Genomic DNA, 22,409 nt, shown 5'->3' on the forward strand with positions numbered 1-22,409 from the left:
TATGAAATTATTTCTATATATATATGGCTACAATACTAAATTTTTGTAGCAGTAAGTATTAATCCTTAGCCACGGACCGTGTAAAGTTTGTAGCTAACTTTTAGCTACGTTACATTTTGCTACGAATGCTACAGAAAAAAATATTGTAGCTAAAGTGTTTAGCCACAAAAATTTTCATAATTAGCTACGTTCTGTTTTGTAGCTATAAATGTATTATGTTGTAATGACTTCTCATCAAATTTAATTTGTACCTATTAATTAACAGCTATTAGTCAGATTACTTGGGAAAAGTGATAAATAATTTGTTACAAATTACAATAGAGGAAAATATACAAATTTTGGAAACTTTACAGCTTTAGTTTGGAAAAAAAACCTAGCTTGTAACTCAAGAAACACGTAATCATACGTACAATTCATACTAATATATAAGTAAAGCAATATCAGTAAGTTACCAAAACAAAAACAAAAACCAGGTTATTACTTACTATTGAGAGCAAGAGAAAAATTGATTCAATGGCGGCGATTACCGATCATCCAATAATATGGACGAGAGGCAAAACCATCGGAAGAGGCAGTTTTGGTATCGTCACTTCAGCAACGACAACAAACTTCTCCATTGATATTCCATCGACAATCGCAGTAAAATCTGCCCTGTTTTCGCGTTCAAAATCGTTACAGAAAGAGAGAGATTTACTACACGAGTTTCAAGATTGTGATCATGTTATTCGATGTTTCGGAGCTGATGTTACTGAAGAAGATGGGAAGATATTGTACAACATGTTGCTCGAGTACGCGTCTGGTGGAAGTTTAGCCGATCGGATTGGTCAAAATTCAAGGCAAGGGTTGCAAGATTTCGAGGTAAAACAGTACGCGAAATCGATTCTATTGGGGCTTAGTCATATTCATGGAAGAGGTTTCGTTCACCGTGACATTAAACCAGATAACATTCTTCTTGTTGGTACGGAGAAAGTTGCCAAGATTGCTGATTTCGGGTCCGCGAAGAAGGTTGGAGGAGTAAAGAGTCAGAAAAAAAAGCACGGACTCAAAGGAACACCTATGTACATGGCGCCAGAATCAGTTCTTGATAACGATTACGGACCTGAAGCCGATATTTGGGCTTTCGGGTGCACTGTCTTTGAGATGGTTACAGGGAAGACAGTGTGGGATTGCAGTGAAGCTAACAACGTTGTTTATCTATTGTGCAAAATTGGAATGGGATCACCGGATTTGCAGAACAAAAGATTGTCAAAAGTGGCTGAAGATTTTCTGAGAAAGTGTCTTGTTAAGGAGCCGAGATCGCGATGGACTGCTGATATGTTATTGAAGCATCCATTTCTTTCATCTGATGATAATGTTGTTGTTCGTGAGCAGAAGCAGACAAGGAAAAAGGAACTCAACCCACTTTTGTTTATTCGGTATCTGTGTCGGTGAAAGTGATCCTTTGGTTGACGATTTCTGCAATAGTACGGAGATGGATAAGCTAAAACCAATGAAGCTGTTGGATTGCAGATCCAACAAAAGAAGAAAGCTACTAGAAGGATGCTGATTATCAATTTTGATTAGAATGAGTATACAAATGTAAAGAATTATACTGATGTATAGAACTACGTTCGGGCTTGATCCCCATAGGAGATTTAATTAGTTAGGGGTACGTAGGCAGCCTGTGAGGAAAAAAAGATGATCAGGTGCAGCCCCTTGTATTAAACAAAAACAATTTTGTGTTTATATTTTCTGTAGTATTGAACAATCTGTACAAAAAGGCAGATTTTTGCATGTAATTTTAGTTAACAGTCATGAGTACATTCTCATTTCTGCCGATTTATATGTTGCATTTTGTATTTCTTAGATCATGATATATAGAAAGAGATCCTCTTTTGCACTGACTAGATTCTGTTTTTCAAGTATGCAAAGTTATGTTATATTCTTTTATTTCATGGAATAAAAGAATATATTAGAGTAAGAACAAATAACATAACAAGCCTCCTTTGTACGTAAAATTAAACACAATGTTTGCTAAAGGGCGGGCATGCTCGACTAAAAGAAGAGGAAAGCTTCTTCACTTTTGGCACGGGCACACACTCCGCGATCTCTGGGTCGCCGAGGTTCCTTTTCTTCCGCCTCTTAAGATCTGCTATCTCTATGATTTGATCCTTCACATTCTTTCTTCGAGCGACAAAAGATTAGGTTTTGCTAAGTTAATTTATTATTTGGTTCTTAAAAGAGTTATTATAACTAAGGAAGTAAAAGGAGGCCTAATTACTAAATAGGTATCCAAAGCAATTCATGACATGATCTTTTTTTTTGGTAATTAAAGGATTTATGAATCACCAAGTGAATCATTACAAAACCACACCTGACTTCAAACTCAGTCAGATGTCTCTATACTGTAACTATCTTTCTCTGTACATCAGTCAAATCTCTCACCTCACCTTTAGCTATTCAGTCAACTAACACTATCCACTATTCAAATTTTATCCCATCACAGTAGTTATTACAAACTACAGCTCCTGCCAAAGTTAACCATCGTGGTAGAATTGATGATGTATAGTGAACACAGTTGATTATTAAAAAAAAAGTACACCTCAATGCACAAAGTATTACACGTTCACAACTGATGAAATCTCAGCAAGTCTGTTTAAGTGGGTGAAAGTATAAAATATAATGTTGTGAATACTCAAAAGGACCAACAACCATAAAGTGGCAGCAAGATGTTAGGAATTCTTGGAAGTAAACATTTCTAATGACAACAAAATATAGAAAAATATCACAATCCTCGACGGATAAGTATCCCTTTTCAAGCTGTAAAGACAGTAGGGGTGAGCGTTCGGGCAATTCGAATTGGATATGAAAATTTCGGTTTGAATTTTCAATTTTCGGATTAAAAAAATGACAATCCAAATAAGCTCGGATTGGATCGGATTCTTTAAGTTTGATTCCGGATTAATCGTTTGGATATTTTAGATTTTCGATTTTAAGTCTGCAAGTTGAGAGTCTTACAAAAATGAACATTCAAATAAAGTCCTCGTGTTAAATTGCTTAGAAAGTTTCTCATTCTAACCGCAGTCATCTAAATATAGTATTCAAGTAATAAAATCATCATCAAGTATAATAAGGCCGATAATAAGTAGTAATAGTAAGACCATTTCCTAATAAAAACATTCTGATAGTAATTTAGTAATTAGTATTGAATACATGAGATAATATCTAATGGGTGGGGACAGTATTGGACTTATTATATTTCATATGGATAATGGACTAAATATAAAATATATCCAATCCGAAATACCAAATCCAACATCCAATCTGAAATCCGAAATCTAAAAGATTTTAAAAATTAAATCCGTAATCAGAATATTTAAACCAAAAATCCAAAAAGGTCCGGTAAAAACAGGTACAAACCATATATGGGTCCAGTAGGAAAAGATTCACGGTCAAAACAAGACCATCCGAGGTACGATCATAGGTCGAGGAATAGAGAGTCGGGCTCATCATCAAGATTTGGGAAAGATCGAAACGAGCGAGAGTCATGGGATGATGATAGAAATTTGAAAGCAAGGTTTAGCGGTTATAATTTTAATGTAAGCACTTCCGAGCTCGTAGCTATTTTAAGAAGCATGGGTGATAAGGTACGGTGGCCAAAAGAAATGAGATCGAACTCAAACAGGCGCAACCCTGATCACTAGTGCAAATTTCACAACGATCACGGGCATAAAATGGCAGACTGTAGGTTGCTGCAAGGTGAAGTTGATCATCTATTAAAGCAAGGGTGTCTCACTGAATTATTCAGTGAGAGAGGTAAGCAAGCATAAATGAAGAATAGGCAGGAGCCCCCAAAACTACCTTCTCCCAAAAGGACCGTTAATGTGATAAGTGGAGGTGAAGACATCAATGGTGTGACGTACACAGCAGCCAATAAAGTCTCCAGAGTCACAATTACCCACGGGAAGCGGGTGCAACATGTCTTAGAGGAAGAAATCATTACGTTTGATGATGCAGACGCGGATGGCGTATTATCCCTACATAACGTTGTACTGGTAATATCTTTACTTGTACATGATACTAATGTGAAACGAGTTTTGATTGATCCAGGTAGTTCCGTGACCATTATTTTGCTAAGAGTACTACGTGAGATGCAAGCCGAAGATAAATTAATACCAAAGGCGCATACTCTGTCTGGATTTGACAATTCCAGCGTAGTGACGAAAGGGAAAGTAATACTTACAACATTTGCAGAAGGAGTTGTCAAGGATACAAAATTTCAGGTGGTAGATATGGAGATGGCTTACAATATGATCCTTGGGAGACCATGGATCCACGAGATGGATGTCGTTTCGTCAACCTTGCACCAAGTTATTAAATTTCCATCACCATGGGGAATATGTCAAATCCATGGGGATCAACATACATCCAGAAGCATCAATTCTGTAGCAGATTCAAGTACAAAAAACGAAGAAAAATAGCAATTACAGAATCAGTTGAGGGTATCACAACACAAACCTCAACTGAACAAGGACGAACAGACATGGACTCAAGGCCAGATGCCATTCAAGAACCAGAAGAAAATGAAAATATCAAAACAACGATTGAAGAACTGGAAGCTGTAATATTATTTGCACAATGGCCTGAAAGGAAAGTCTACGTAGGGGCCAATCTAAGCCAAGACATGAAAGGTAAGTTGATTGAATTTTTAAAAACTAACATGGATTATTTTGCTTGGTCCCACTCTGATATGAAAGGAATACCACCGGAGGTAATGACTCACAAATTAAATGAAGACCCGTCGTATCCCCCTGTCAAACAAAAGAAGAGAAAGCAAGGAACTTTCAAAAATCAGGTGATTCGAGATGAGGTTCAAAAATTATTAAAGATTGGATCTATCCATGAGGTAAAGTATCCTAATTGGTTAGGAAATACTGTTGTGGTACCGAAGAAAAATGGTAAGTGGCGAGTTTGTGTACATTACACAAACCTTAACAAAGCTTGTCCTAAAGATTCTTTTTCATTACCACATATAGATCAACTAATTGATGCTACTGCAGGACATGAATTGTTAAGCTTTTTAGATGCGTATTCAGGATACAATCAGATCAAAATGGATCCAATAGATTAAGAAAAAACTTCATTTATAACAGACAGGGGGACTTACTATTATAAAGTAATGCCTTTTGGTCTCAAAAATGCTGGTCAACATATCAAAGACTAGTGACCAAAATGTTCCAAGAACATTTGGGAAAAACAATGGAGGTTTACATAGATGACCTACTTGTTAAAACTCAACATTCAGGGGATCATATATCGCACTTGTCTGATACGTTTCAGGCCTTGCGGAAATTCAATGTGAAATTAAATCTGAAGAAATGTGCATTCGGTGTTGCATCAGGTAAGTTTTTGGGTTTTCTTATTTCTAACCGTGGTATTGAAGTGAATCCCACACAGATTAAGGCCATTGAAGAAATTCCTGACATGCTTACAAGTAGAAAAGAAGTGCAGAGTTGATAGGAAGAATTGCAGCCTTGGGGAGATTCATTTCTAAATCATCAGAAAAATACTTTAAGTTCTTTTCAACTCTTAAAAAGCAAGATCAGTTCGAATGGACTGAGGAATGTCAGCAGGCACTCAAAAATTTGAAGGCATACCTGTCAAATCCGCCATTACTCGCAAAACCAAAGGCTGGGGAAAGATTGCTCATCTACCTTGCTGTCTCAGAAGTAGCGGTAAGTGCTGTTTTAGTCCGTGAAGACCAAGGTAAACAATCTCCGATCTATTATGTCAGCAAATCTTTATTAGATACGGAGACGCGGTATCCTCAGTTTGAAAAGATAGCACTTGCATTAATCATGGAATCTAAAAAATTAAGGCCTTATTTTCAATGTCATCCTATCGCTGTAGTAACTGCTTATCCATTACGCAATATATTACATAAGCATGAGTTGTCACGTAGGTTAGCCAAATGGGTTATAGAATTAAGTGAATATGACATCGCATGCCAGCCTATAACCGTGATAAAATCTCAAGTGTTAGCAGATTTTGTGGCTGATTTTAGCCAAGGAATGCAATTGGAAGCAGAAAAAGAATTACAAGTGTTCAACGGCTCTAATCCGGGAATTTGGACCTTATTCACTGATGGTTCCTCTAATGTGAAAGGTGCAGGCTTGGGAATTGTTTTGGTACCACCTACGGGTGAAACCATTCGGCAAGCCATTAAATTTCATTCTATAACTAACAACGATGCAGAATATGAAGCTGTGATTGCAGGTTTAGAACTAGCACGAGAACTCGGCATTAATCAGATTGTGATCAAAAGCGATTCGCAGCTCGTAGTTAATCAAATGCTGGGGACTTATACGGACAGGTAAGCACGGATGCAGTATTATTTAGAGAAGGTACGATATCTGGTCAGGCAATTCCAAACCTGGAAAGTTATGCAAATATCAAGAGATAAAAATGTCGAGGCAGACGCCCTAGCCAATCTCGCATCTGCAGCAGACGTGGCAAGCAATGAAAATGCCTCTGTAATTCATTTATTTCATTCAGTGCTCGACCCAGACAAAAATGAGGTAAATTTTAATAACTTAACCTGGGATTGGAGGAACGAGATTGTTGCTTTTTTGCAGTATGGAACCGTCCCTTAAGACAAGAAAAAAGCTCACACGCTTTGGAAAAAGGCTGCTCGATATTGTTTAAAGCAAGGCAATCTTTATCGAAAAATGTTCGGTGGACCCTTAGCAAGGTGCCTCGGGCCTTCAAAAACGAAATATGTAATGAGAGAGATACACGAGGGGTATTGCGGAAATCACGCCGGAGGAAGATCACTGGTAAGAACCATGATTAGGGAAGGTTATTACTGGCCTAAAATGGAAGAAGAAGCGGAAAATTTTGTGGCTAAATGTGATAAGTGCCAAAGATACGGTAATAACATGCATAGACCTATGGAGTTGTTACATTCGGTCATTGCACCGTGGCCATTTATGAAATAGAGAATGGATATCGTGGGTCCACTACCACAAGCAAAAGGACTGGTAAAATTCTTGCTTGTACTTACTGACTATTTTACTAAATGGGTGGAAGCATGAGCATTCAAACAGGTGCGAGAAAAAGAAGTTAGAGATTTCATTTGGCGAAATATCATATGTCGATTCGATGTGCCAAAGGAAATCCGTGTGTGATAATGGCCCTCAATTTATAAGCGCACAAATTACAGAGTTTTTCAAAGTTGGCAGATCAAAAGGATTACATCCACACCTTATCATCTGGTGGGTAATGGACAAGCTGAGTCAACAAACAAAGTCATTATCAACAATTTAAAGAAGCGTTTGGAGGAATCTAAAGGTAATTGGCCAGAATTGTTACCTGGTGTTTTATGGGCATACCGCACAACAACAAAAACAAGTACGGGAGAAACACCATTTTCATTGGTTTATGGAGCTGAAGCTTTAATTCCAGTTGAGATAAGAGAGCCAAGCACAAGGCTTACACAAGCGTCAGAAGAGTCTAATGGTGAAGAAATGCGCATAAATCTTTATCTACTTGAAGGAAAAAGAGAAGCTGCATTAATAAGAATGGCAGCACAAAAGCAGATCATAGAACGATACTACAATCAAAAAGCACGCCTAAGATTCTTCAAGATTGGGGACTTCGTGCTCAAAAAGGTTTTTCAATCTACGAAGGCAGCCAATGCGGGAAAATTGAGTCCAACCTAGGAAGGACCCTACAGGATTCATGGTATTGCGGGAAAAGGAGCATACGAGCTGGAAACAATAGATGGCAAGATACTACCTTCGCACTGGAATGCCGTTCATCTGAAGAGATACTATTTCTAAGGAATACCCACGGTCAGGTATCCATATTTTAAAATTTTATTTTTGAATTGTTAAAATTTTACTAACGATTTTAGATGATAGGCAAAAAAGCTAGCCCGTACTAAATGATGAATCACGACCTGCAAGGCACGTGGAATAAATTAATATTTCTGGTCTAGGGTTACAACTATTCTGATAGAAATTCAGACGGTTTAAGCAGTCTTCATCTATAATCGCGCCTCTGAGTCCCGTGTGTTTTTTCTTTTCAGGAAAAGGACCAAATGAGAGGAACAACCAAGTGCTCGAGACTTCATACTTCAACACTCAAATACTTAGGGGACTATATAATATGTGTATGAAGAAGGAAAAGAAGATTGGGAAATAATCAAAGTTCAAGCCTGAGAAGTTTACTCATTGAGTGAGAGCAAAGTCACGAGCTAAAGCCAAAGAAAAATCTTATCATAGTTAGGGTAAAGGCAATATACTGAAACGGGTTATAAGTAAAAACCTTGTATTCATTTTTTTGAAATTTGTTATAAGGAAAACAGTTGCGAGAAAGTTATAGAAGTAATTCAAATACATATAAAGTGTTATTTAAAACTTGACAAAGTTCAAATAAAAACTTGTCGAAGTTATTCCAAAAAACATGTGTATTCCTATTTCTTTTATCGTATACTAACATCATTATGAAGTTGAGACGTCTTCTTCATTAAGTGTAGAATATAAAAGGGCCCTCTTTTATAAAATTTATGATTAATTCAAGTATTCATGAAGTTAACAGAAGCATTTTTGAAGAATAAAAATGCAAGTTATTCAGTAAGTCCTTAAAAATAAAGGCAAGAATAAACAAAGTAGAAGTTCAAACAGCAGCGGGAACTTCTCAATATTAAAGAGTTTAGACTAAGTATGAAATTAGTCATAAACCATAAGTTGTTTATACAAAGTGCACTGAGGACTTAACGTTTCCAACAAACCCTTAAAAAGATCAAGGGTCACAATCACATACCACCAAAAAGAAGAATAAGAAAAAAGGAATTCAAACAACATAAACTTTTCACTGAGAAGATGAAGAGACTGAAGCAGTGTCATCAGCAGTAGCGGGCTCAACTTGACTTGAAGGAGTGGGGATACCCGTATTATCTTCAACATTTTCAGAAACTTCAGCCAAGGGAGAAGAAAAATCTTGTTTCTGCTGAGTCTTCTCAATACTCTCTTTGATCTTGGCTAACTCAGATTCCAAGTTAAGATTCTCCTGGCTAACTTCAACGAGGGTATCATGGCGAGAATTTAAAAACGCCCAACTCACTTCAATGGCAGTTTTATCTTCAAGGATCTCGTAATCTCTTTCCCAGTAAGCAATTTCATTTCTTAACTTTTCATTTTCAGCCAAGGCAGATTTATAAGAACTTTGAAGAGAAGCGTGGGAACTCTCTAAAGAGCAAACCTTATCAGAAGATACCCGAAGGTTTTCTTGAGTTTGAGTCAAATTCTGCACGAGTTCACCAGCATATGCTTCTTTTTCACTCAAGAGAGCTCTCAACTCTCTAATTTCTTCACTTGCCTTGGACAATTGCTCGGAAAAAGAGTTTTCCAGACGAGCCTTTTCCTTACTTGCTTGATTTGAAGAAGCTTTTTCAACTGCCAATTCTGAAGTCAAAGTCCGCACCTGCTGCTCTAAGGCACTTTTACTTTCTTCTAAAGTTTCCATGTCGATCTGAAGACTTTCACACCGTTCCTTCCAAGTATCCTCCTCCACTTGGTAGTCACGCACTAATTGCTCTGAGAGGGTAACCCTTTTCATCATCTCCGTGCCAATTAGATTGACCTAAAAAAAAGAGAGGGGAAAAAATAAGAATCCTGAAGATAGAAAAATGACAAAGTAAAGCTTGAAAAAGGAATACCTTTAAAGAAGCATGCACTATGTCATTCATCAAGGTCACAGAACTATGGCTATCAAGCTTAGCTCTCTCAACTGGACCAATCAAAGGCTTTAGCCACACGTCAGCTTGACCTGATTTCCTTAAAAGGTTACCCTCAACGTGGACTTCAATGGTCACTCGCCTCATAGCATCATTCCTACTTGAAGAACCAACCTCTGTGTAAGGAGCAGTTGAAGGAGGAGTAGTCGAGGGAGGAACTGTGGAAGCAGTCATAATAGCCTGGGGAGGAACGGTAACAGCCACGACCGACAAAGGAGGATTCACATGAACGGGAGTAGAAAAAGAAGCAAGAGGTGCTTCATCAGAAATCGGACCTAAATTTTCACCATCAAACCCGCGGTTAAAAAGTTGCTCAACTGAATCATGAGCAGCAACAGGGACTTCATCATCAGGAATCATTACCGGGGATTCAATAAACTCGGTAAGAGGAATAGAATGAGGGGAGGATGCTTCATCATCAGAAATAATTCGCCTACGAGCTCGTGGCCTTTTTACTAAGGAACCCCCAGCTTCATCTTCTTCAGAATCTTGGTCACTAGCAGCTTTCCTTTTCGATGAAGAACCCAAGATTATCTCTTGGGCTCTTTCCAAAGAAATGCGGGAAGCCACGACCGCCTCGGCACTAATCCCTCGAACAGCAAATCCTAATAAAAAGAAGGATTAAAATAAGTTCTGGGAAAAATAATAAAAAGTTAAATAAAAACTCTTACCATGAGTTTTCACTTTCCAACCAAATCATTGGGAAAGATGCTTCCAAGATCTACACTCCATTGGGGCTGTATTCAGTAACCTTCCTACCCAACCACGGAAATTGGAAATTTCTTCAACAATTCCCATGGTTGGTAAAAAGAAAAAGGAAAATGAGAATAGAGATCAACAAAATTGAAGAAAAAGGTACGAGAAAGTTATTAAAAAATAAAACTCACGTGCAAAATTCCACTTCTCGGGGAAGGGGACATTTTCATCACCCACTAAACCCACAGTGGGGGCAGCAACAAACCTGGCGTACCAGCCACGGTCTCTGTCATCTTCTGGACTAACCAGAACTCTTTTGCTCCTAGCTACTAAAGTAAAAAACGCCTTGGCGGAAAAGTCTGGGAGAGTAAAGGTGAATTAAATGAGCAAAAGATAAAAGCACACCGGCCATGTTTGTCAAATGCCTCAAACAGGCAACGGCCCTCCACACTATAGGGCCAATTTGACTTAAGCAACATTGAAAAAATGATAGAATTGAGAATAACAGGATCAATAGCAGGTTTGAATCCTAATGTGAAAGGGTATGTATAAACAAAGGAAAATCCAATTAAATAAGAGGTGATTCTTTGATTCGCGTTGGGAATTATGATAGGGAAGTCATGACTCCAATGACAGTCTTTACGAACTAAAGAAATCAGACCCTCTGTAATCTGAGTTGGATAGATATCAGCACGATCTAAAGAGGATACTTGATTTTTAAGGGACTCCCTGTCATTGTAGAAAGATAGTTTCACAGGAATTATTTCTTCTACTGTAGGCTCACGAACAGGTTCAGCGGGTTCCTTACCCCTGGAAGAAGATCTTTGTGAGAAAAAACCTTTGGTTCTAAAGGAAGGACTGGAACTAGATGAAGGAAGAAAGAACCACGTACAGAAGAAGACCCTAAATTACGAAGTCTACCTCCTCTTCTACTCCTGCTAGGGGCAAGAGGGAAGTTATCAACTATGGGGACTCTTCTAGGGTTAGAGTTTAGTGAAGACATGATAGTACGAGGAAGAAGCAAATAAAAATTCAAGAATTGAATACTCAGAGAACTTTATGTGATAAGGATAAAGACGAAAACTATGTTTATACTAGGAAGCAACCGTCAAAGGAAAATGTGCAATGATGGAATGGTCATAATGAGAATTATCGCTTCATGATTAGTGAAGATGTAAAAAAGCCCTAAAAAGCGCTGCAAAGTTGCAGAGCCAATAAAAGGGTGCCACATGTGATAAGCATTAAATGGAAGTGACAATTGAAGCGTCGATTTTACCGTAGCATTAATAGCGGCAACATTCCCGCTTTAATAAAATCCACTTCCCAAATATTCAATTGATGAATAAATGGTAAGTGGGGAGACTATCTATGTTGGAAAAATCGAGTTTACATATTAAAGTGATTGGAAGATGACGTGTCATGACACGAAGGCTGGTCATAGAGTGATGATTGGCAAAGAGGCACGAGTTGCAATAGATACGAACAGAAGGTGCAAGTAGAGGCACGAGCAGTTATTCAAAAGACTCAACGCCCATGCCTATTTATACTCAAAAGTCAAGGAGAATGAATCTGACAGCATAAGAGAGTACAGATACAGTATTTAATAAACAGTAAATACTAAAAACATTATAGAATCTGTATTAAATTACAATGATTATGTAACGTAGCATTTAATGCCTTTAATTGTCTATAGTGGCCTAATTATAACAAAGACAAAACGTATATCTTTAAGATAGCTATAAAAAGGAGAGAATGGATCATTTGTAAGGGCACGAAAGATCATCTGAATATAGTGGTTTACTTTCTTTTCTTCTGTCTATCTTATTGTTAGCAAAATCACTTTCCATTATTCAGTTTTGATTATCAGTAATCTGTGTTCTTCTAAATTAAAGCTTTGACTGAAATTCCACTTTTTGGTTAAACAGAGGAGGCTTGGGGAACCTTGGAAATTCTGCCCAATCATTGGAACAAATTTCGAACAAAGATAAAAGTCTTAATTACACTATTTCTTCTAATAATATTAAACTAGTTAATTCTTATACACAAACTACCTATAGGCAACCTACTGACACTACATCCTCCCCCGACCCTAATATGTCCAAGAAACACTTGCCCTTGCATGCAAAAGATGACTGTCAAATGGTAGAAAATTTAGAACATGTGGTATCAAACAAATCTCCCCAAAATCTTATTAAAGCCTACACGCCACTCCATTCACTCTCCGGGCAGAATTATACTACTATAGGAATTATTAACCCTACAACAACTCCACCATCTAATACTACTACTATTAAAGATAACAAAACTATAAAAATCTCCATTAAAGAGAAAGATGCCAAGACTACCATTCACGGCAAGGAGGAGGCCGTTCAGGTTAGTACATGTCCCTCACCATCAAAGGAACATAAACATGGACAACTTACCACCACTACCACCCTACTTCCCCAACCAACCTCTCTTCTTGATGTCCTCCTCTCAACCACAAAACTACCAACGAAACTCTTGGCTAGAAGGGGGCCTATTGGGCCATGCCATAACCTTCAATATCCAAATCAATGGGAAAGAAATGGTGGTGATAATAATTCAAAACACACGCTACCTAGCCCAACTAATCTCAGAAGGGATGCACATTGCCATGAACAACTACACAAACAAAGTTTGGATCAATAACATCGTCCACCCCCTAACACCCAACATGAACCATACTTTAATTCATGCCATGCAAGAGCAGTGGAACCTACCACAAATACCAAACCAGCACATAAACCTACCAATGAACCTTCCCTTCTTTCCACCAAATGAGAACTTGAATCTCAATCCCATCTTCCTGCCCTGGAACTAACATGCAAATCTAGATCAAGTCAATCCACCAAACAAAATCGAGTCAACTTGGAACCCTATCTCCAAGACAATGTTCAAGGACAAAACTTGAATCCAGTTCAACATCTAGTAGGAGAAGAAGAAGAAGAACCCCCACAACAAGGTATGAAACCGAGTGTGGAATTTTCAAGCCTAAGCGAAGTAAAATACTACTCTTCCCACATCTGTGGAGCAAAAAGTACATCTTCAGTTTCCCCAGCACAATGTACAAATGCTCAATGCACATTCGACCATCACAAGATCCAATAGTTGGAAATCAAGCAGTGATACTTGTTCCATCAAGGAGGAGGAACCACAACACTGTGGAAATGGAAACCAATTCCAACCAACAACAAACCCTACAAATGAATAGTGCTACCACAATCATTTTCTAGAATGTTAGGGAAGCAAACAGTGATGAATTTCGTAGAAATTTTAGGGATCTAATTGACACCCATATGCCATACATGGTTGCACTTCTAAAAACTAGGATGATGGTGCATGGATCATTACTCAACAAGTTCAATTGCTCTTAACTAATTGAAGTACCAGCAGAAGGGAATTCCGGTGGTATGGTCATCCTCTACAACCATAATATTGTCACTGTCCAACACTTCACTAGGTGAGGTCAGGAAATCCATGCCCTTATTGAGGTACGTCCATTCAAATCTCAATGGATTTTTACAGCAATTTATGCTAGCACAAAATGTCATAATAGAGATCTTATATGGGAAAACCCTAAATCCTTATCTAGCAGCTACAATAGACCTTGGATAATAGGAGGTGATTTTAATGACATTATAAGTAGTAATGAAAAATTTGGAGGAAGACCTATGAAATCGTCTAGGTCATCCAAAATGTGGAAATATATCAATAATTGCAACCTAATCGACCTAGGATTTAAAGGTTGTAAGTTTACAAGGTCTAATCATAGGAAAAAAAGGCTTAATAATGGAAAGATTAGGCCGAATTTTAGCCAATGAGGAATGATTAAAAAATTTTCCTAATGCCACAATCACCCATCTACCAAAAACATACTCGGGTCATAATCCTATTTTAGTAAAGCTTAACAATGGTTGTAATTACACCCACAAGCCTTTTAGATTGGAAAATATTTGGTGCACTCACCCCGATTTTGTTAATGTAGTAGCTTCCAATTGGAATAATAAGGAGTTACTGGAAGCTACTAAATCCTTCACTGAGAATATTAAAGTATGAGGAAAAAAATACTTTTGGAAGCATCTTTAGAAATAAACAAAAGCTACTGGCTCGATTAAAAGGGATCCAAAACTCCTCCCACTATAGCCAAAGTCCTTTCCTACAAAACTTAGAGGAATCCATCATTAAGGATTATAACAATATCTTAAAATTGGAAGAGGACTACTGGAAGCTTAGGTCCCGGATAAATTGGCTTAACGAGGGTGATGCCAATACACGATTTTTTCACATCTAAGCTTCCAATAGGAAAAAGGCAAAATCACATTAGTTTTTTTAAGAATAATGAAGGAAAATGGATCGATAACCAGCAAGATATATTAGATCATACTCTTGCCCATTTTATCACTATTTTCACTACTAATCATGAGGTTACTAGTTGGTCTAGCATAAAACAAAGCCCCTCTAGCTTTGAAAATATTAACCTTCTTGAATTAGACAAACAATTGCTAGATAGTGAAATAAATTCAGCTATTCACTCCTTTAAACCCTTTAAATCCTCAGGGCCTGATGGTTTGCATCTTTTTTTCTACCAAAAATATTAGAACATTATAGGAAAGTCTGTGAGGAATTTTTGTCATAAAGTTTTTGAGAAAAGCACAATTCCTCCGGAAATCAATTTTACTTATCTTTGCTTAATTCCTAAATTTTCCAATGCCAATAACCTCAATAATTTTCGCCCCATAAGCTTATGCAATACCATCTATAAAATAATAACAAAAATAATAGCCAATAGACTCAAACCCTTCCTCGATAAACTTATCAATCCTACCCAATCTAGCTTTATAAAAAATAGAAGGGCTAGTGACAATGTCATTCTTATCCAAGAACTTATCCATCAGTTCAAAAAATATAAAGCAAAGTCTGATAATATATAAATCAAGATTGATCTAGCAAAAGCATTTGACACGTTAGAATGGTCTTTCATCTATAGAACCCTCCTTTATTTTAAATTTCCTACCAAATTCTCCCAATTAATCATGTCTTGTATAACTACTTCATCTACGACAGTTCTAGTGAATGGAACCAAAACTAATTTCTTTTATCCAAGTAGTGGAATCAGGCAAGGGGACCCCATGTCTCCTTACATTTTTATTTTATGCATGGAAATGCTATCAACATATATTAACCACCAAGTGGACATTAGGAAATGAGATTCCATTAACCTTGATTATAACTATCCTCCCTCGTCTCACTTATTCTTCGCGGATGACCTAGTCCTTATTGGTAAAGCAAATACCAAAACAAGCGCCACTATTCTATTAGCTCTTAACCACTTATGTGAAATTTCGGGATAATCTATAAATTATAAGAAGTCCAGAATTATTTTTTGAAAGAACTACAATACCATCACCACTACTAATATCTTCTCTTACCTAGGCATAAAAAGCTATAAATCCTTTGGTAAATATTTAGGATTCCCAATAATTGATGGTAATCCTAATCACAAGGACTACCAACACATTATTGATAATATGAGAACAAAGCTTTCTGGCTGGAAAACTAACATCTTAAATTTAGCTGGTAGGGCCACCCTAATTTCCTCAACACTATCTAGACAGCTAACATATTACATGCAATATACACTATTACCCTCAAAAACAATTAAAGCAACCGACCAAATACAAAGGAATTTTCTGTGGGGTACAAACGACACAAAAAGAAAATTGCACCTAATTAGTTGGGACTTGGTAACTAAGAAGAAAGATCAAGGTGAGTTGGGTTTAAGGAAAGCTAAAACAAAAAATGAAGCCCTCCTAGCATGGAGATTAGCCAATAATTCCATGAGTTTGTGGGCTAAAAATCTAATAACAAAATATTCTTCTAGACCTAGTCAAAATGCCTCCTTCATTTGGAAAAGTATTATCAAAGGATGGACAATTTGCCAACAAGGTATGGCATGGTCTACCCACAACTCTTCTTCTCTTAATATTTGGAAAAATAAGTGGATACCAAAATCAAATAACCTTAGAAGTTATGTGATATGTCCCTGACCAAACAAGAATCTTCCCTCACATTAGTAAAATTAGAGCTAATAACAATTGGAATCTCAATGAAATCTCCTTCAATATCCCTCCGAAGATCCACCAAAAAAGTTATTTTCACCTTTGTACCCCCAGATAGTAACAAAGACACCCTAATATGGACATCAATAAAGATGGTTCTTTCTCTACAAAATTTTGTTATGATCTTATAGAAAATAACTTGCTCATATCAGTAAATTGTAATTAGATATGGAAGTTGCATTGTCCTAACAAAATAAAATATTTTCTATGGCTACGCTTCCATAATAGATTACCCTGTAGAAACTCCCTAGCTCATATAGGTATGAATATCAATGAACAATGCACAATATGTCGCAAAGAGCCGTAAACAATTGATCATATTTTTCTTAATTGCTCTATTGCTCAAATCCTTTGGAACTAATTAGGCATTAGAACAACAAACTTCCAATCAAACAGGGACAATTGGCTATCATACCTTCATGATAAAAACCCTCCCCTAACCAATAGACATCTTTCATGGTACAACTTATTTCCATTCATGCATTATTTGGAATTTATGGCTATATTGAAATAATAATAATATAAACAACAACTCTAACACTATCTCCTTAAGATGAATCATGACAGATTAAGACATTGTGCAGCATGGACCTCCCCTGTAAAAATGTTGACTGATTCTCTGCTGCTACTGAGTAATCAATTGCTGCCTTTAGTCTCTTTTACATAGCAATTTGGAAATGCACTTGTAAAGTACATTACAACATGATATTGGTCTATATTGGCTAGAAAATTCTAGATTTCTATCTGTAGGCATACAAAATTTATTGAATTTAAATTCAATAAGTAATTTGGATTATATTTTAAATTCAAGATATATTGGTCCAAATAAATATTATGGGCTAATATAATTGACCTAATTATATAAGTCCAATAAATATGGATTAAATAAATAAGTCTTAATCTATTGGGCTATTTATTTTATCCATTGGGCTAGCCCATTTAAATTGGGTTAAAGTGATGAGCCCACTTCAATCCCAAGATGTCATCTTTCTAGAGGCCCAGTTTGGTGCCACATGTCAAATGACGTGGCGGACCAAGTCAAGCAGAAGAGCCAATAGGACCATGCCATGTGTCAAAATTACAAGGCATCCCCAGTCATACTGAAAGGCCAATGAAATCGCGTCACGTGTGCAAGTGACATGTTCTGGCCAATCAAATGTGGTCATGTCACACTTCAATTTGATTGGTCAGAAAGAGTTTGTTCTTATCACAACTCTTTCCTCCCACAACTATAAATAGGGGTCTTCATAACCCAGAAAAAGGGACCAGAAGTTATAACAAGAAGCAAGAGAGAGCTCGTGGATCAAACGCCGCAAATTTCTCTACAAGTTTCAGGCTTCAAGCAATCAAGTTCAAGTTCAAGAAATCAAGTTCAAGTTCAAGAAATCAAGTTCAAGTTCAAGAACAAAGAACAAATCAAGTATTCAAGCTCAAGAACGAAGAACAATTCGAGTACTCAAGATCAAGAACAAAGTCAAATCAAATACAAGACGTTCAAAATCAAGGCTACTTGTTCGTGATAAAATTCGTGGCAACAATCAAAGTATTCGCGACGGATAAATCAAATTCAAATTCAAGCTCAAGCTCAAAGGCCCTTGAATTTGTACAAGAAAAGTATAATCAGAGGAATCATAGAGATTATAACGCTCAAATATTCGAAATAAAATACCACGATTGTTGCAATATTTTCAGCCTTGATTTTATTTTCTCGACGCAAATTTATTGTCTACAAATTATGGCACGCCCAATGGGACAATCTCTACCTCTCATCTCAACCTTTCAATCACCAAAGTTCAAGAACATTGAAATGGCTTCGAAGAAAATCAACTCCAGATCAACATCCACCAAGGCTGCTAACTCCAGGTTCTATGCTGATGTGGAAAGCATCCTCGATGTCACCTTTGGAAGCTTCGGACCAGTTACGAGGAGCAAAGCAAGCTCTTTAGGACAACAAGCACCCCAAGTGCCGTCTGCATCAACCCCTATTTTCGGATCTTTATCCTCAAAAGGAGCAAGATCTTGCACAAACGCATCTGAAGGAGGAAGCGATGCTGCTGAAAAGATCAAGAACTCTCTTGCTCTGTTTGACCTCTCCGGCTCCAAGCACTCTGCTGTGAAGGAATATGATGATGCTTCAAGCGATGGATCCTCCCCACTTATACCACATAGCGTGAGCCAATCAAGGATCAATTTGTGTGAAAATCCATGCTACTCTCCGTCATCCACGACAATCATGCAAGCCATGGTGACAAACACTTCATCTATGGAGGAGTAGTTGGAAAACTTGACGGAAGCAATCGCTGGCTTGACCAAATGCATGCAAAATCAAGAGGGTATAATTGGCAAGATAACAGACAGGGTGGGAATCTTGATGGAAGAAGAATCTACCCATGCACCCAGCAAGCTCCCAGAAGTTCTAGAGAGTGACTCTCCCCCAAGACAAGCAGCATCCACTAAGGCTATCCCTATCTTATCTGAAGGGATGATTCCAATCGATCAACTGAAGGAGTTCATCGAAGGAACCATTAAGAATAAATATGAAGTTGCTGCCAAATCCTCCCTTATATATGCAAAGCCGTACACTGCAAGGGTCGATATGTTGAAGATGCCTGCTGGCTATCAACCTCCGAAGTTTCAACAGTTTTATGGTAAAGGTAATCCAAAGCAACATATTGCACATTTCGTGGAGACGTGCAACAATGCTGGGACTTATAGAGATTACCTCATCAAGTAGTTTGTCCGCTCGCTAAAAGGAAATGCTTTTGACTGGTACACAGACCTCGAGGCTGGATCTATCGACAGCTGGGATCAACTAGAGCAAGAATTCCTCAATCGCTTTTATAGCATAAGACGCACAGTGAGTATGATAGAGCTTATAAATACTCGTCAACGAAAGGGGGAACCAGTTATCGACTTAATCAATCGTTGGAGGAACACAAGCCTCAACTGCAAAGACAAGCTTAGTGAAGCTTCAGGCATAGAGATGTGCATCCAAGGCATGCATTGGGGATTGCGCTACATCTTGCAAGGTATCAAGCCTAGCATATTTGAAGAACTTGCAACTCGTGCCCATGACATGGAATTGAGCATGGCCTCCGCTGGAAATGAAAGGCTACCCATCTATGAACCTCGCAAAGCGAATGACAAGCAAGAAGTAAGGAAGTGGAGCAAGTTCGTACCCAAGTCTGAAAGCAAAGAAGCTATGAATGTCAATACGTCATCTATGAAGTTCATGACAAAGGTGAGCAAGAAGCAGAGTATGAAATCCACTTCTTTTCAAGACAAGCCAAGTGGAAAGTTGACTCTAAAAGAAATGCAAGAAAAAGAGTACACATTCCTGGATTCTAATGTGCCAGCCATTTTCGAAGAACTCCTCGAGTTAAATCTCATTGAGCTTCCGGAGATGAAGCGACCAAATGAAGCTGGGAAAACAAATGACCAAAACTACTGCAAATATCACCGACTTGTAAGCCACCCTCTGGAGAAGTGCTTTGTCTTCAAGGATAAAGTCATGGATTTGGCTCGCGAAAAGAAGATCGTGCTTGAATATGAGAAAGCAAGCACAAACCAAGTCTCTATCACCTTTGGCTCATTCAGTCAGGATGACTTAGGTGATTTTAAAGAAACTAAAGATGAAGAATTACTATAGAGCGACAAAGCTAAAGTCAATCAACCTGATGATGATGAAGGTTGGACATTGGTGACTCGTTGTAGGCACCACAAAAGGAGCCCAAGAAAAGAATCAACAAAATAACTGACAAGGAAGATTATGGTAAAAAGACCAACGAAGAAAGCAAAAGTGGAGATGCACCATTCATAAAAGCCACGAAATCCAGTGACCTTGGAGGAGTTTTTACCAAGTTGGTTCCGCACAAAGATTTCCCATGAGGGCATTGATGCCTCTTGTTGCCATGCTGACAAAGGGGAATAAAAGAGTGATGACCTATCGTTGGCACCATCTTCGGAAAAGCCCATCGAGTCCACTCCTTAAGAAGTTAATGCTTGTGAGGAAAAGGTCACGTTCACAAATGACGATCTTTTTCTAGGTGACACTCCTCATAACCGCCCATTGTACCTGGTTGGCTATATGCATGATGAAAGGGTAAATCAGATTTTGGTTGATGGAGGATCCTCAGTGAACATTTTACCAATCCATACTGTGAAAGAACTTGGTATTCCCATGAACGAACTCTCAGAAAGTCGTGTGATGATCCAAGTATTCAACCAAGGGGGGTGATGATAGGCTATAATTACGTATTTTAGTCGATTGTTACACTCTAATTTACTGCTCTTTAGTTGAGTTTGCGCTTTAATCGATAGTGTTTTGCACTAACGGTGTGTTTTATTCCTTGTAGGAGTGATTCCGAGCTATATAGATGTTATGGAATGAATTCAAGTGATTTGGAACTTTGAAGTCTGAGTAAAAGCCCAAGGAATTAAGCCGGGATCGTATTCGGGGATCAACGGATGATAAAGCAACAAAACGAAGACTCGAGTAGGCATATTGCGCATGGTCTAGTAAAATACACATAACGTTTTTCTCAGAACTTCATTTGGGTTCCACAATATATGGTTGGAAATATTACTCAAAGGTCTCCAACTTTTATGTTTTACATTTTTTCAAATTCTAAATGGAACAGGGTAAACAGCGCGGTCGAAACCGCGACTGCGGAGCTGAGTCGGGCTGAGGTAGTATACCTGCCATATACCGCGGTTGATCGCGGCCGTGGCAGTGCAGACGTGAAATATTGTCCTTTTTCGCGTAGGAGAAGGTATAATTGTTTGGGCCCGACCCTACTTGGTATATATACATGGAAAAACGGTATTTTTAAGGGTTGGACACTTTTGACATAAAATTAGACCTAAGGAGGCTAAGGAGACGGAGGATTCGACCTAAGGAGTCAAGAACAAAATAGGAGCAAGGCGGGGAATTCATCAATGAGTTTTTCCTTCCTCTTCCTATTTTTCATGGTTGGTTATGATTTTTAGTATTGTAGTTTTACATACTATTATGAATAGCTAAATTGTTATCTAGGATTTCGATAGAACCTTTTGTAGGACAAATTCTTGTTATGTTTTTATATAATTGAGCCATTGGCTTTATCTACTTGTTCAACTACGTGTTTATTGGTGTTGATTGACTGGCCATCGATTGACTGTGCCTATTTATTATGTGTTGCTTGAGAAAGGATACATATTTAGGTGGTTGTTGAACAACGTCACTCCTAATGTATGTGAGAAATCAATACAACAGGTTTAATGGTAGGTTTAGAAATAACAAAGCCTTGACATGGTCATAATGAGCGGTTAGATAAAGCCAACTAGCGTAGTTCGAGAGAATATGTCTAGTAAATTGTTGTAGTTGCTCGAGAGAGAATTACGACACCTAAAGTGCTCACGATCAGTAGAGAATACATTGAAAAAATTGTAGGGAACACAGCTAGAAGGATTCCGACAATTTGAGAAATCATAACTCTAGACCTCCTTAATTTAGTCTCCAACCCTTTGTCTCGTTAGTTGATAATTTTATCATTTTCTAGTATTTGCTAGTTAATTAGTTAGAAATATAAATCTCAATCTTTATAATTTAGAAAATTGTTCAAACTTGTCCTTTTAGTGATATTAAACAGATATAGCTAAGCCTTAGTTGTCTGTGGGATTCGACTCCGGACTTTTAGACCGGATTATATTTGCAGCGACCACTTATCCTTTATAGGACTAGAGTTGGGCGTGATCAAATTTTGGCGCCGTTGCCAGGGAACTAACGGTGTAGTTGTAACTGTATATATTGCTAG

The 22,409-nt window shown here is 37.8% G+C and overlaps 2 protein-coding genes across 2 annotated transcripts; both read left to right on the forward strand.

Annotated features, from left to right (window-relative positions):
- Positions 1–501: 501 nt before the first annotated feature.
- Positions 502–1,629, forward strand: LOC138884352 (mitogen-activated protein kinase kinase kinase 20-like). Its single transcript, XM_070165508.1, has 2 exons — positions 502–1,399; positions 1,446–1,629. The coding sequence occupies exons 1-2, from the start codon at positions 514–516 to the stop codon at positions 1,544–1,546; spliced, it is 987 nt and encodes a 328-aa protein (XP_070021609.1). The 5' UTR covers positions 502–513; the 3' UTR covers positions 1,547–1,629.
- A 2,740-nt stretch (positions 1,630–4,369) lies between these two features.
- LOC138882670 (uncharacterized) lies at positions 4,370–7,700 on the forward strand. Its single transcript, XM_070163280.1, has 5 exons — positions 4,370–4,670; positions 5,285–5,484; positions 5,577–5,714; positions 5,991–6,352; positions 7,202–7,700. The coding sequence occupies exons 1-5, from the start codon at positions 4,370–4,372 to the stop codon at positions 7,698–7,700; spliced, it is 1,500 nt and encodes a 499-aa protein (XP_070019381.1).
- The last annotated feature ends 14,709 nt before the right edge of the window (positions 7,701–22,409 follow it).

This window comes from Nicotiana sylvestris, chromosome 12, assembly GCF_000393655.2.
Source record: "Nicotiana sylvestris chromosome 12, ASM39365v2, whole genome shotgun sequence".
Classification (NCBI taxonomy): Eukaryota; Viridiplantae; Streptophyta; class Magnoliopsida; order Solanales; family Solanaceae; genus Nicotiana; species Nicotiana sylvestris.